The sequence below is a fragment of the Oratosquilla oratoria genome, chromosome 44, assembly GCF_046742065.1.
Source record: "Oratosquilla oratoria isolate Oo_2021 chromosome 44, ASM4674206v1, whole genome shotgun sequence".
In the NCBI taxonomy this organism is placed as follows: Eukaryota; Metazoa; Arthropoda; class Malacostraca; order Stomatopoda; family Squillidae; genus Oratosquilla; species Oratosquilla oratoria.
The window spans coordinates 23986951-24002487 of NC_134820.1; the positions used below are offsets into that span (position 1 = coordinate 23986951).

A 15537-nucleotide genomic window follows, 5' to 3' on the forward strand; every position below is an offset into this window, starting at 1 on the left:
TTGACACAGGCAAAATGATGTGTGGCTTCGGTAGATACTTGCACCCCGCAAAACAGTCCTTAAATCAGTGGCTGCATGCTACTGTGCAATTGATACTGCCCAATAGCATGCAGCCTATACCCTAGTATGGAGTAGGGGTGGAGGTAAACTATAGACTGAGAGAAGCAAGTAAATGTCTAGAGGGATTAAAAAGTGTCATGAGAAATAGGTATTTGGAAAATGAAGAAAAAAGATCATATGAAGGGGTAATTGTGCCTACAACACTGTATGGGGTGCAGACTTAGAATCTAAGAGAGGCAGAAAAGAAGTTTAAACATGTTTGGATACAGTATCTGAGAAGTATGGTAGGAGTTACAAGGTTTGATAGAGTGAGAAATGAGGTGAAGTGGAGAGCAGGGATGGACAGGGAGCTGGCATATAAGGCTGATGTAAGATTATTGGGATGGTTTGGGCACATGTAAAGAATGAGTGAATAAAGATAAGCAAAGAGTATGGAGAGCAGAGGTGGATGGAGTGAACTTGAAAGGACGACTAAAGACAAGATTGATGGATGGGGTGAAGGGGATTTTGAGAGAAAGGCAATGTCTATTGAGCAGGGAAGGGAGAAGGCAGGGGATAAGGGTGAGTGGAGAATGGTTATGTATAGATGATCAATATAACCCAAAGGGACTTCTCCTGTCTTCTCTATTTTTGCATGAGGGGAGGAGGAGGAGGAAGGGTTGCCATGTAAGTGGAATGGACTGGCTGTAGATGTACTACGTCTTGTTACATTACTCCTGACCTGGGCAGTAGGCATGGAACAGGGATGACCCTCCATCCACAAAGAGCTAAGATGAGAGGAAAACAAGACTGGTGGATGGGAGTGGAATGGGTGGAAGTGGGTGTGTACCTTGACTGGCTACCTCCCATACAAGGGGAGGAATCCCTTGATATATAGATACATAGAAGTCTTAAAATCCTTTGATATTTCATGGCTCAGGAGGTTGTCAGTGGCCTAAACCTTCCTTGGCCTATCAAGGGCAAGTTTCTCTGGTGGTAAAACAGTAGCAACAAAGTGATGAGTAGTGCTTTCACTGCATTCTGTGCACTGTGCTATTTGATGAATGGATTTGACAGACAAGAGTGTGGGTGGAGGAAGAACAAGCGAACATGGGCTGGAGGAGGGAGCAATAAAGGAGTTCCAGCCCACCTTTATTTGTTCTTCCTCCACCCACACTCTCACTGTGCTATTTCTATTAAATTTTTGTCTTGAGTTTTGTTGACTGGAAACCCATAGTAGTTGGCAATGGTCCTCAGGTCCTTTCATACATCTCTCTGGGAAAAAACTTTGGACTGATGTTTCCATTGTATTAAAGTGGGATTTTTTTGGTCACTGGCTAAAAGTTGTATGATGGGAGCAGTTGCTTATTGCCAGCTCTCCTTACATTTTAAGGTGGAGGAAATTCAAAGGTCTGAAGATGGACACCAAGAGATGATTTACATTCTTCTTGCAGGACCACTTTATGCAAGCATTTGTCATTAGTTCCTGCATGCTATATAATTTGTCAAAAAACAATTCAACCTTCCAGGCTAATATAATAGCTTCCTCCTCCTCGCTAATACTGGTTGGAGCCATCTATATAAAAAATTTACAAAACTGCAATACCAACACGAAAACATCCAAAATCAAGAGGTTTAAGCCAAGATAGCATAAAACATCAACAAATCTGCTCTCCCAAGTCTCTTTTCGAGAACCAGCAACAACCACTGGACTGGCCCACATGTCACTCAAGGAAGCGATATTGTGTTGTTTTCTGTGACATTATTCCTTTATATCTTGTCACATTAAATTTGCCCTTATTTATAACTTTCTCTTCTCACATACCATTCTAAAATTAGTCAACTGTTTCAATCTCTCATAAGTCGTATTTTCAATGTTATCTGCAAACCACAACTGGCTCACCTTCCACATCCTTCTACCATAGCAAAACCTCTGCCTAACTCTCTTGTTACACTATCCATATATACATTGGACAACAATAGTGACATCATATGATCCTGATACAGCCACACATTCATTACAAACCTCCTTTCCCCACGTCTGACCCTCATGTATGTCTTATGTATTTTTTTTTTACTACATTCAACATACTTCCCTTGTGCACTACAATTAGGTAAATAGAAAAGCCTTAATACTCCTTATAATAGAGGTGGCTAAGTTATTATCATTATTATTATTTTTTTTTTGTCCTGACTCTACATGGGAGAAAATCACAAGATGGGGTACCTAGTTTCCTCATTTCACTCAATCTAGACACCTTTCACAACATGCACAGGAAGACAGGAGTGGTATTGTTGTTCCCTGTCACAGAGGGACAAGGAGAATTGAAAAGATGCAAAACTCAGGATTGGCAAAAAAGAAATTTAAGGAAGGTACCAAAAAAAAAAAAAAAAAAGGATAATAATGATTGGCATTAATCTGATTGCAAAAGAAGTCTCTATTCATAAAAGAATGATGCCTGACTGGTCCACTAAGTTGCCAGAAGTCCCCAAAGTGCTGATTTTTACACAGCTGATACCTATGGGGTAATGATGTTAACTACTTGATATAAATAGTGAAAAAATCTGATCAGAAACTGCTGCAAAGGCAAAAACATTCCACAGCATAAAATATAAACACAATGAGCTTATGCTATCCTGTGGACCCAATAGGCATCCACACAGGAAAGGGTATCATGGGAAATGATTATGGTGTCAGTCACTCACTTGCTTGCATGTTAGAAATTTGATAGCAGAAGTTACATAAGTTGGATCTCATGAAGAATAGTCACCCCAGACTCCAACAGGGTGACAATTCTTCATGTGGGCTATCCTAGGGTGACAATTCTTCATATGGGCCATTCTGGGTTTATGATTCTTGGGTTGTATAAGTTGATGACAATAAGAATAACCTTCATTCAACCTAACCTAATCTAATCTTTATTCCACTGTTGATATTCAGCATACTGAGGTGACACTTCTTTAGGTAGGATCTCATGGGGTGAGGATTCTTCATGTGGGCATTCTGTGGTGACAATTCTTCTTGTGACCCCAAGTCTAAGTATGAGCTTATGTTTTAACAAGTACACTTCCTATACTCTTACAGTAAGGAGTTCTATGGGAGAACAGCTCCTACCCTTGGGCTTTGGTTTACTTTCATAGAAACTTATGGTAAGTTACGGCTGATATTGCTAATAGGGATTTTCCACTACAGCTAAAATCTCTACCTAGTATATTTGGCAAAAGCTATCCCATGGCTATGTTAATCTGACCTTTGTCCTGTAAAATACAAAGCTTGAACTATTACCACTAGGCCACAAACCTCTGAATCATAACTTTGAGCACTATTTTGATAGACATTGACTCTGAGGCCAAATTTTGAGGAATGACCTGATTTCTGATATGTTAATATTATCATAATTATGATATGCTGAATAACTGGTCTTGTTCCTTTTGTTGAATATAGAGTAATATATGCAATAAATTCTGTCATCACCTGTATTATCATCTCGTTTTAATATAATGATCATCAGCAATACATCCCACACCTGTCAGAGTTCGTGCATTCATATTATTATAATTATTACAACCATCAAAATAATACAAGTCTAATGACCTGACACGACCTGATAACCTATCCGATCACCCGTCTCAAAACAGCCCCATTTATACCTTGGATACAGCTATTATAAGATTATGTAACACAGATTTCGAACGTTAACAGCATGAGTCATTTAAATTTACCGCAAACATAAAACGATGTAATCTACCTCCTGGTGAGTCGTCAAGGATCTCCTCTTTTGAGAAACTGTGTACCTCAGAGGATACCTTGTCAAGAATTTCCTCCTCAACGTCACACATGTTGTCCATTGCACTCTCCTGTTGCAAACCCGACCCGCTGTACACTACCTACTAGTCTACAACTGTCTAGAGCTTTGGCCGCTTCCCATCAAACAAAAATACCTTCACGGCCACCTGCCTTCAAGGTCATCAGTTTATCTATTTTTTTGTGATAATATCAAATGTTCATAAAATTTTCCATGGTTACAGACCTTGAATTAATCTATTAGTGATTCTTCATAACAAATAATATTTTTTCTAATCATTACACGAAGACATGAAAATATACACTTATTTATATACTCTTTTTATTTAGATTCGAATTCTTGACAGTTGCTATGACAACAATGTTTACATCTTGCACATTGTTTTCTTTTAATGCGAGAGTGCTAGAATGGCATTACCATTTTTGAAGCCTAATTGAAAACTACAATTTATTCACAAGTTACGTGTAGATATATTCTTTACTGCATCATGATGATTCAAAATATTCAAATAAGAGATGGAGAATACACTAAAACAATATACACTTTGGTAAGTTTCAAACATTCCTATATATTAATTTAGTTAAATATAATCAATATACCTGATATTGTGCTTTTAACAGACTGAGGTGAATACTAAAGTTTTCAGGGTGATCTGTAATGAAAATTAAGTTTGATAGAATTTTGGAGCACATCTTTACAGTTCAACAACCGTTGTATTTATTTGTTCATATATTATAATATCAAATATTTATGTATTTATTTTTATTTGTTTATTTTCTTAATCTTTATGTATTTACCTTATTCTTATAATTTATTCATTCATTTACTTACTATTATTTTTATGGGGAACATACTGGTACAGTCATACAATATTGTTTTACAGTTCCACATCCGAACATTTTTAGTGCCTTCTTTTTCTGCTCTTTAGAGTTTAGATTTTATGGAAATCATAAAAACAAAAACAATAACAGACACAAACCAATGACATCACCACAGTGCATGGCAAAATGTGTAACATTTGATATTAAGAGTAGAATAGAGATGCCCAGAAAGTATTTGAATGGAGGGTGAAAAGCTCACACTTGTTTGAACATTAGATTAGAAAGGTGCCAATTTTCTATATTATATGTCTTCTGAGTGTGTCATGCCCCCAAGCACATAGTTTCATTATTTTGTGACTCTATGGTAATTTAGATTTATGTTATTTCAATTAGTAAATGGCAGGATACTGAAAGGGTGTATAGACGAACTGACAGATAAACTATACAAGATAATAGACTTCTCACTCAAAGAAGGAAAGGTACTGCAAGATTGGAAAGATGCAAACATAGTACCAATATATAAAGGAGGAAATAGGGAAGATCCTACAAACTTCAGACTGGTATCCCTTACAAGCACAGTAGCAAAAATATGCGAAAAAGTCATCAGAAAGAAATGGACCAAACACTTGGAAGAAAATGAAATAGTAAACCCTAAACAATTTGGCTTTAGAAGTGGAAGATCGTGCACCACAAACCTAATCTGCTTTTACTCGAGATTAATTGAGATAACACAAGAAAGAGATGGCTGGGCAGACTGCGCCTTCTTGGATTTGCAGAAGGCATTCGACAAAGTACTACATAAAAATTGAAATAATAGGAGGAATACAAGGTAAGCTGTTGGAATGGATAAAGGATTTCTTAAGTGGGAGAAAAATGAGAGTGGTACTTGGGACAAAAATTCAAACTGGGAAGATGTGAAAAGTGGCATCCCGCAAGGCTCTGTATTGGCTCCTTTAATGTTTGCCATATATATAAATGATATGGATGAGAGAGTAAATTGTTACATGAACTTCTTTTCTGATGATGCCAAATTACTAAAGAAAGTATAAAGAGAAGAAAACTGCAGATTGCTGCAAGAAGACCTAAACAAAATATGGGAATGGAGTCAGAGATGTGAGATGAACTTCAACATTAAAAAATGTAGCATAATGGAATTTGGAAAAAGCAAAAACAGAGTATTGAGTCAATATAAAATTGGAAACAGAGAAGTCAAAAAAGTTGATTCAGAAAGGGACCTGCGAGTAATCATCTCAAGTGACTTGACACCTGATAGACATGCCAGTAAATTATTTGGAGAAACTTATAACTTATTAAGATCAATGAAAGTGGCCTTCGACTACATGGATGAAGAAATGGTAAAGAAAATAGTGGTTACACTAATAAGACCTAAACTAGAGTATGCTGCAACACTGTGAGCACCTAGCACAAAGAAGAACATAAGAAAATTAGAAAGAATCCAAAGAGCAGCGACAAAAAATGGCACTTACACTGTCAAATTTGACATACGAACAAAGATTGGAGAAATTACATCTGTCAACACTGGAACAGAGAAGAGAAAGAGGTGATTTGTTGACCATTTACAGAATTATGAAAGGGTTGGAAATTCTCGATAGAGACGACTTATCAAAGTGGGACAAAAGAGAAACAAGAAGGCATGAAAAGAAACTAAATAAAGACAGCTACAGAAGAGACCTGAAAAAAATACCTTCCCACATAGAGTGATTGATGTCTGGAACAAACTAAATGGAGAAACGGTGAATGCCAAAACTATACACGGTTTTAAGAGTAAACTGGATGTGGAGAGATACGAAAACGGGTCTCTACGAGCATAGCTCTCGTCCCGTAAAATACACCTAGGTAAATACACACATGAACACACAAATACATACACACATAAATGCACATACACACGCACACATATGTACACACAAGTATACACATGCACACAAGCACACACACTCGAAACTACGGAGGGACTCAAACTGAATGAAATCGCTTGGCGCCAACCAAAAATACATAAAAATATATACTTGAATATACAAAAAATACATGAAAAATACATATAGATAATACATAAATACATAAAAAATAAATACAGCCTCCGTCATCTAGGGGTAAATGGAGAGGGCTTTGTTCTCAGAAACACCCGCGAGGTTCGACTCAAGCTGAATAAAATCGTCTGGCGACAGGAAGCAAAAAGAGTACGCAAGATGGACCTCTTCCGTCTTCGGGTGAGAGTCGTTGCCTCATCTCGGGTGTCGTCCTCGGTGAGTCGAGGCATCGTTCGCGCCGCTCCGGCTCCTCGACGGCTGGGGGAAGCGTTCGTGACCAGAAAGGACTGGAGGCCGACCGGCGATGGCAAGGAGCCGAAACGACTAAGACCCGCCGGTCGGCTTGGAAAGCTGGAATGGAACGAAGGACTGGAAATGAATAAGGAGGTCGGTCGGCCTGGAAAATCGAAGAAGAAACGAGGCCGACCGACCTGGAAGATGGTAAGGATATAGCCGATTGGAATGGAAGCCGGCTGGCTAATAAAGCAATGGAAAGATAGCCAGCCGGCTGGGGAGGTCGAAAAGCTACGCTGAAAAGGACAGGAGGACGGTCGGCCAAGGAACGGTGATAAAGAAACGAGGCCGACCGTCCAGGAAAGCTGGAATGAAATGTTGATGGGAAACCTAAGGAGGTCGGCTGGTTTGGAAAGCGATAAAGAGTGAGGCCAGCCGACCGGGTCAAGGAAAAGACATAGCAGTTTGGAATGGAGGTCGGCCGAACGACATGGAATGCGAAAAAGTGAATGGAAGCCAGTCGACTGACCGGGTAGTGCGGCTCTTCCCTCAGCTGAATAAAGTCTTCTGGTGCTGACCAGAATGATATACATAAAGAGCGTCAACTGGACGCGGGGTCGTGTTGTAATCCGTCGATTCAATATGTGCGTGAAGAACTTCTGTTCGTCTGGTTCCGTCGATCGATCAGGACAATAAATAAATAGATGAATAAATAAATAAATAAAATATAAATCTGCAGAGAGATTACGCCAAAAGCCGCCGAGCTCCATCCAAAACAACATCTTCTTCTTTTTTTCCACGTGGTTACAAAGCGAGTTGGAAGCTCACAGCAAAACAACGGCGAGCACGCGCGCCCGCACACACACACAACTACCTTAACTAGCAGGACCCATAGAAATTCAACGGTTATTCAACTTTGATGACTTCTAAAGGAGTCTTCGAAATCTCCCGAAGGAGCCTTCGAGGTCTCCTGAAGGAGCTTCCGAGGTCTCCCGAAGGAGTCTTCGAGGTCTCCCGAAGGAGTCTTCGAGGTCTCCCGAAGGAGTCTTCGAGGTCTCCCGAAGGAGTCTTCGAGGTCTCCCGAAGGAGTCTTCGAGGTCTCCCGAAGGAGTCTTCGAGGTCTCCCGAAGGAGTCTTCGAGGTCTCCCGAAGGAGCCTTCGAGGTCTCCCGAAGGAGCCGTTCGAGGTCTCCCGAAGGAGCCGTTCGAGGTCTCCCGAAGGAGCCGTTCGAGGTCTCCCGAAGGAGCCGTTCGAGGTCTCCCGAAGGAGCCGTTCGAGGTCTCCCGAAGGAGCCGTTCGAGGTCTCCCGAAGGAGCCGTTCGAGGTCTCCCGAAGGAGCCTTCGAAGTCTCCCGAAGGAGCCTTCGAGGTCTCCCGAAGTGTAACCAGTGCACACAGCCTCCTGCAACCTCTACCACTACATATGGAATAAGTTTGAATTCTTTTTGATTGTAAACACATTAACAACATTCTGCCTGTGTGGAGTAGTACGTATGTGAATGTGTGTGTGTAAAAGTAGGTTGGAAATAGCAGAGGGACAGGTGGGTTGAACTGCTTGACCTGCATTGTTGTAATGTGTATGATAGGCTTCAGTGGACATCATCTACATAAAATCAAATATACCATCGGCCATAATGAGAATAATGAGGAAAGTTTAATATGCATTAGATTTTATAATGGTATAGTGAACTATGATTTAATTTAAGGTAACCTTAACCCATAATTCATAACCTTCAAATTTCAACGCAATCTTTGAATAGTTCAGGACTTGGGACCCATTTAGTGAAATATATAATTGGCTTTTCAATAAATTGGTGTCAGTTTTGTGTTTGTGTGCTTCTTATGAACTAAGTTTGCATTGCAATTTCTGTAACAGTTCTCTGTATTCACCATTTGCACTGCAGTTCATATACTTTTTCATAAATTCATGTACAAGCATTTATGTGCATACATCTAGATGCATCCAGATGTACATCAACTTTACATACTGTATACTTACATCTATAAACAGTACTGTGTGTACTTATACATTGTGATCTCATGCCCAGTATGTTATTTACGCCAGACAGTATTGCTGTACTGGAACAAAGTTGCACTGCACAAATAATTAATGGAAAAGATTATTCAAGTTGGCATAGAAACTTGTATACAAAATAGAATACCTCCATATTGCAAACAAGGACAGAAATAGCCATTTCAACTTGATTCCACACGGGAATGCGCATCATTATGTTAAATATATCAGGTCACTGGTAATAAATCACATGAAAGTTTGGAAATAGTAATTATGCAATTTGCCACAAAGTCTAACATTCATTCCATCAAAGTCATGAACACATTGGCATAAACATCTAAGGAATCATGCCATCGAAGGCTCCTTCGGGAGACTTCGAAGGCTTCTTCGGGAGACTTCGAAGACTCCTTCGGGAGACTTCGAAAGGCTCCTTCGGGAGACCTCGATAGGCTTCTTCGGGAGACCTCGATAGGCTCCTTCGGGAGACCTCGATAGCCTCCTTAGGGAGACCTCGAAAGCCTCCTTCGGGAGACTTCGAAAGGCTCCTTCGGGAGACCTCGAACGGCTTCTTCGGGAGACTTCGAAAGGCTCCTCCGGGAGACCTCGAAAGGCTCCTCCGGGAGACCTCGAAAGGCTCCTCCGGGAGACCTCGAGGACTCCTTCGGGAGACTTCAAAGACTGCTTTAGAAGCCATCAAAGTTGAATAATCGTTGAATTTCCACGGGTCCTGCTAGTTAAGATAGTTGTGTATGTGTGCGCGCGTGCTCGCCGTTGTTTTGCTGTGAACTTCCAACTCGCTTTGTAACCACGTGGAAAAGAAGAAGAGGTTGTTTTGGATGGAGCTTGGCGGCTTTGGGCGTAATCTCTCTGCAGATTTATATTTCATTTATTTATTTCTTATTTCTATAATTTTTTTTGTCCTGATCGATCGATGGAACCCGAGGAACAGAATTTCTTCACGTACATATTGAATCGACGGATTACAACACCTCTGCGTCCAGTTGACGCTCTGTATATATTTCATTCTGGTCAGCACCAGGAGACTTTATTCAGCTGAGGGAAGAGCCGCGCTACCCGGTCGGCCGACTGGCTTCCATTCCTATTTTCGCATTCCATGCCAGTCGGCCGACCTCCATTCCAAACTGCTATACCTTTTCCATGACCCGGTCGGCTGGCCTCACTCTTTATCGCTTTCCAGGCCAGCCGACCTCCTTAGGTTTCCCATCAACATTTCATTCCAGCTTTCCTGGACGGTCGGCCTCGTTTCTTTATCACCGTTCCTTGGCCGACCGTCCTCCTGTCCTTTTCAGCGTAGCTTTTCGACCTCCCCAGCCGGCTGGCTATCTTTCCATTGCTTTATTAGCCAGCCGGCTTCCATTCCAATCGGCTATATCCTTACCATCTTCCAGGTCGGTCGGCCTCTTTTCTTCTTCGATTTTCCAGGCCGACCGACCTCCTTATTCATTTCCAGTCCTTCGTTCCATTCCAGCTTTCCAAGCCGACCGGCGGGTCTTGTCGTTTCGGCTCCTTGCCATCGCCGGTCGGCCTCCAGTCCTTTCTGGTCACGAACGCTTCCCCCAGCCGTCGAGGAGCCGGAGCGGCGCGAACGATGCCTCGGCTCACCGAGGACGACACCCGAGATGAGGCATCGACTCTCACCCGAAGACGGAAGAGGTCCATCTTGCGTTCTCTTTTTGCCTCCTGTCGCCAGACGATTTTATTCAGCTTGAGTCGAACCTCGCGGGTGTTTCTGAGAACAAAGCCCTCTCCATTTACCCTTAGATGATGGAGGCTGTGTTTGTGTATTAATTTTTTCATGTATTATCTATATGTATTTTTCATGTATTTTTTGTATATTCAAGTATATATCTTTATGTATTTTTGGTTGGCGCCAAGCGATTTCATTCAGTCTAAGTGAGTCCCTCCATAGTTTCGAGTGTGTGATTCACCATGGTCTTGGACCACATGTTGGACTCGTGATTGACAGTTATTAACCTCCCGGATGAGAGCTCAGAGCTCATATATGACCGATCTATGGGTAATGCTGTGGCCCTACATGCACACACATCCCCAACTCTCCACCCACAAGAGTTGAAGTAACAACCCACAGCGCAGCGATACTGAAATTATTTGAGCCCTGTGTATGTATGTGCATGTGTATATATGTATGTATTTGTGTGCATGTGTGTATTTACCTAGTTGTATTTTACGGAAAGGGGAGCTATGCTCGTGGTGTCCCGTCTTCATATCTCATTTTATCTAAACTATTTTTAAATTCATGTATTGTTTTTGCACACACTACTTTCTCATCTAACTTGTTCCAACTGTCTATTACTCTGTGAGGAAAGCTGTTCTTTTTCAGATCTCTTGTATAGCTGTCTTTCTTGATTTTCTTTCCGTATCCTCTTGTATTTCTATCATCCCATTTTATTAGATCCTCTCTATCAATAATTTCTATGCCTTTCATGATTCTGTAAATAGCTATCAAATCTCCTCTCTCTCTTCTTTGCTCTAGTGTCTGTAGCTCAAGTTTTGCTAGTCTCTCTTCATATGATAGTTTTGAGAGTGTTGGTGCCAATTTTGTAATTGCTCTTTGTATTCTTTCAAGTTTTTTTTATACATTTTTTTGTACTTGGTGACCACATCGTTGCTGCATATTCCAATCTTGGTCTTATCAGAGTGATTAGTATTTTCTTCACCATTTCTTCATCCAGGTATGTAAATGCCATTTTGATTGTTCTTATTAAATTATAAGTTTCACCAAAAATCTTATTTATTTGTTTCTCAGGTGACATATTATTCATAACAATGACTCCCAGGTCCTTCTCATTTTCAACTTTTTTTATTCTTTCTTCTCCCAATTTATATGATCCTGTTATTCTGTTTTTGCTTTTTCCAAATTACATTATACTACACTTTTTAGTATTGAACTCCATCTCTCACTTCTTACTCCATTCCCAGACTTTATTTAGATCACTCTGTAGTAATTCACAATCTTCTTCCGTGTTCACTTTTTTTTAACAGTTTTGCATCATCTGCAAAGAAACTCATATAACTTTCAATTTCTTCATCCATATCATTAATTTATATAGCAAACATTATTGGGGCCAAAACTGTTCCTTGGGGAACACCGCTTATTACTTCATCCCAGTTAGAGTGTTTGTCTCTTATCACTACTCTCATTTTTCTTTCTTGCAAAAAGTCTTCCATCCATTTAAGCAGTTTGCCCTGTATTCCTCCTTCGGTTTCTAATTTCTTAAGCAACTTCTTATGTGGTACTTTGTCAAAAGCTTTTTTTAGGTCTAGAAATGCACAATCAGCCCATCCATCTCTTTCTTGTATTATATCTATTAGCCTTGAATAGAAACATATTAAATTGGTGACGCATGATCGTCCTTGTCTGAATCCAAATTGCCTTGGATTTAGCACGTTTTTTTTTTTATAAATATTTTACCCATCTACTTTTGACAATTCTTTCACAAATTTTTGCTATTGTACTTGTTAGAGAGACTGGTCTATAGTTGGTAGGGTCTTCTTTATTTCCCCCTTTATATATAGGTACTATATTTGCTTTTTTCCAATCTTCTGGAACTTTTCCTTCTTTCAAGGAACTGTTTATTATGCTATGTATTTTGTCTGCCAGTTCATTCCTGCATTCTTTCAAAATCCAGTTTGCTATTTCATCTGGTCCATGCAATTTTCTGACATCAAGATTACTCAAGTGTTTCATTATTTCATTCTTTGTTACTTCTATTTCTTTCATAGGGGGACTTTCTCTTTCCATTCGATCTCTTCAGGTTGTATGTTCTCCCTTGTAAACACTGATTTAAAATGCTTGTTCATAATTTCCGCCATTTCTATTTCCTCAGTGTATTCAACTCCTTGTCTTAATTTCTCCAAGTCTTGTTTGTTTTTCAGTTTGTTGTTTACAAATCTTTAAAATAGTTTTGGTTGATCTTTACATTTTTCTATGACATCTTTTTCATATTTTCTCTTTTCCTCTCTGCACACTTGTACATATTCATTTCTATAACAAGTATATATTTTCCATTTTTCAGGCCTTTTGTATTTCTTCAATTTGGTCCAAGCTTTATCTCTTTTGTCTTTTAACTCTACAACTTTTGCTGTACCAGCACTTTATATATTCTACACCTCCTGATAGAGATGAGAGGGTTGGTGGGTTTATTAAAAATGGGCAACTTTATTGTTCATCTTACAGGACCACCACATTCAGTTACTCGTCATTGGTCCCTCTGCTCCTTTCAACTTATGTTCTTGGAAATATATGGGAGTAAAAATATCAAGTATAAAATATGAAAGAAAATATTTAATATGTTGTATAGTACTTGAACATGCAATAAACATATTGTAAAAATGCAGCAGATGAATTTGACCTTTTTTATCAGTTTGATTCATCTCCAGATATGGGCAAGATTGGATATGGTGTAATTTGATACGAAATGGATTACTGTGCATCTATATTAGACATTGTGTGCCTAGCCCACCTTGCAGAACAAATAACGGGTGAAATATAAAAGAAATATAATTGTACTTATACAGTATGAGTGTATTTATCTAGTTGTATTGTACGGGAAGGGGGAGCTATGCTTGTAGTGACCCGTCTTTGTATCTCTCAGGATCTAGTTTATTCTTAAATTCTTGTATATGTACAACTGTGTAAAGTAAATTGTAATTTTATATCACCAAATCACAATTCTGCTGAGGGTTCGCAAACGATATACGCTTAGACCTAGCCGGTCTAACAGTTGCTTGCGCGCTGCCGTTCCGAACGGACTTCAAGATTGTTTACTCTGTCGCACGTAGATTTCAACCGTTCCCTGCTTACTAGTGCTTGACCTGGCATTCGAGTGTTTAAGACGCTCAATTTGCAATATAATATAAGTGTTTGCGACGCTCAATTTGCAATATAATATAAGCGTTTACGACGCTCCATTTGCAATATAATATAAGCGTTTACGACGCTCAATTTGCCATATAATATAAGCATTTACGACGCTCAATTTGCAATATAATATAAGCGTTTACGACGCTCAATTTGCAATTTAATATAAGCGTTTACGACGCTCAATTTGCAATCTATTATAAGCGTTAACGACGCTCAATTTGCAATATAATATAAGCGCTTACGACGCTCATTTCATCATCTAATAAGCGTTTCCGACGCTCATTTTATCATTATTAAGCGTTTACGACGCTCATTTAATCATCTAATAAGCGTTTACGACGCTCTCATTTTGAGTTTTAACGAAACTCACTAAATTATCAGGTAAATACGACAACGTGCATACGACTCCGTCGGTCACAACCGCTATGTCGTCTTCCGACGAAACGCATACCCATACAAGCAGGAAGTCGGGCGCCTCCTCTCACGGAGGAGAAACAAACCAACATACTCGCAAATACAAGCATAAATCAAGCAGGTCAAGCAACAGTACTTCCCATCGGGATAGAAATACTCGCGTTGGCGCTACGCATCGAAGTCTAGAAGACATGGCAGCCCCCCCTCCCCCGCCCCCCGACGGCTCCACGTCACGTACTGCTTTCCAAGTACATGACGACTCCTCAGCCCCTTGGCACACAGTACTGCAAGCCATCGCTGAACTGAGGAGTGATATGGATCAACTAAAAGCGTTCAACCCTATGGACAGCGGAGGCTAGGACATAGGGGAGACCAGAGGCCTTACTACGCTCGGCAGGCCTTGGATTAAAAAAACTCCAAAGGCAGGGGACGCAGCACTCCCCGACAATAAACCAGGCAACCAACTTTGTGGCAGGTTCCCTTCACAGATTTGTACATGAGTGGGAAAAAATCACTAGTGGTACATATATTCTAGACATAGTCAAACATTGTCACTTGTCAATGATATCGGTTACCTGTGTTTTGAGAATGTGGAATATAACTTTAGCCTGGCGGAACAAAAAATTAAACCAACCACATTCCCTATATCCATATCAAAATGGAGAACTTTGAACAAGCTATCAGACTGATAAATGAAGGGGACTATATGGCATCTGTGGATCTTAAACATGCCTACTACTCTATTAGAATAGCGGAAGAACAGCAAAAATTCCTTTGCTTTCAATGGTATGGCAAAGTCTATCAGTTCACCTGTCTCCCAAATGGAATCTCAGAAGGACCCAGACTTTCTACCAAACTCCTGAAACCTGTCTTTGCTACTTTAAGAGAAAAAGGCTTCACCATCACCAGCTTTATTGATGACGCTCTCATGAGTAGTGCTTCTCTTTCTGAATTACTCACGAAAATGGGCTTCTGTTTTAACGTTGCGAAAGCTGTGCTAGACAACCAAAAAGGAAGCAGGGCCTGTTACGCCCTCTCCAGGTAACTTTTCGGGTTTTATCTCCGACAGAAGCAGCAGTGAAGAAGGTGAGTTGCATGAAGATTTCCCTATTGGCAGTATTTTGATGCAGTCCTCTAAGGCTTTCGGCCCAGTTGAAGAAGTCTCCGGACATGTTGCCAAACATGTAGCAGACATGGTCAATCAAATATTTGACCACGGCATGAGGGAGGACACCTATAAAGAAATTGTGGAG

At 40.2% G+C, this 15537-nt stretch overlaps 2 protein-coding genes across 7 annotated transcripts in view; one reads left to right on the plus strand and one right to left on the minus strand.

Moving 5' to 3' along the window:
* LOC143022444 (methyltransferase-like protein 22) overlaps window positions 1–4003 on the minus strand; it is a 29213-nt gene extending 25210 nt beyond the window's left edge. For all 4 annotated transcript variants that reach the window (XM_076180675.1, XM_076180674.1, XM_076180673.1 and 1 more), the window contains exon 1: window positions 3789–4003. In XM_076180675.1, the coding sequence (XP_076036790.1) occupies window positions 3789–3888 (100 nt within the window). In that variant the 5' untranslated portion in view covers window positions 3889–4003. The remainder of the gene's footprint in view (window positions 1–3788) is intronic.
* Window positions 4004–4206: 203 nt separating this feature from the next.
* Ttc30 (tetratricopeptide repeat domain 30) overlaps window positions 4207–15537 on the plus strand; it is a 39516-nt gene continuing 28185 nt past the window's right edge. For 2 of the 3 annotated variants that reach the window (XR_012966056.1, XM_076180671.1), the window contains exon 1: window positions 4207–4392. Coding sequence is in view for 1 of the 3 variants with exons in the window: in XM_076180671.1 (XP_076036786.1) it covers window positions 4333–4392 (60 nt within the window). In the remaining 2 variants the exon portion in view is untranslated. Of the gene's footprint in view, window positions 4393–14486; window positions 14741–15537 lie in introns of those variants that run through there. The other variant, XR_012966057.1, reaches the window with a different exon arrangement.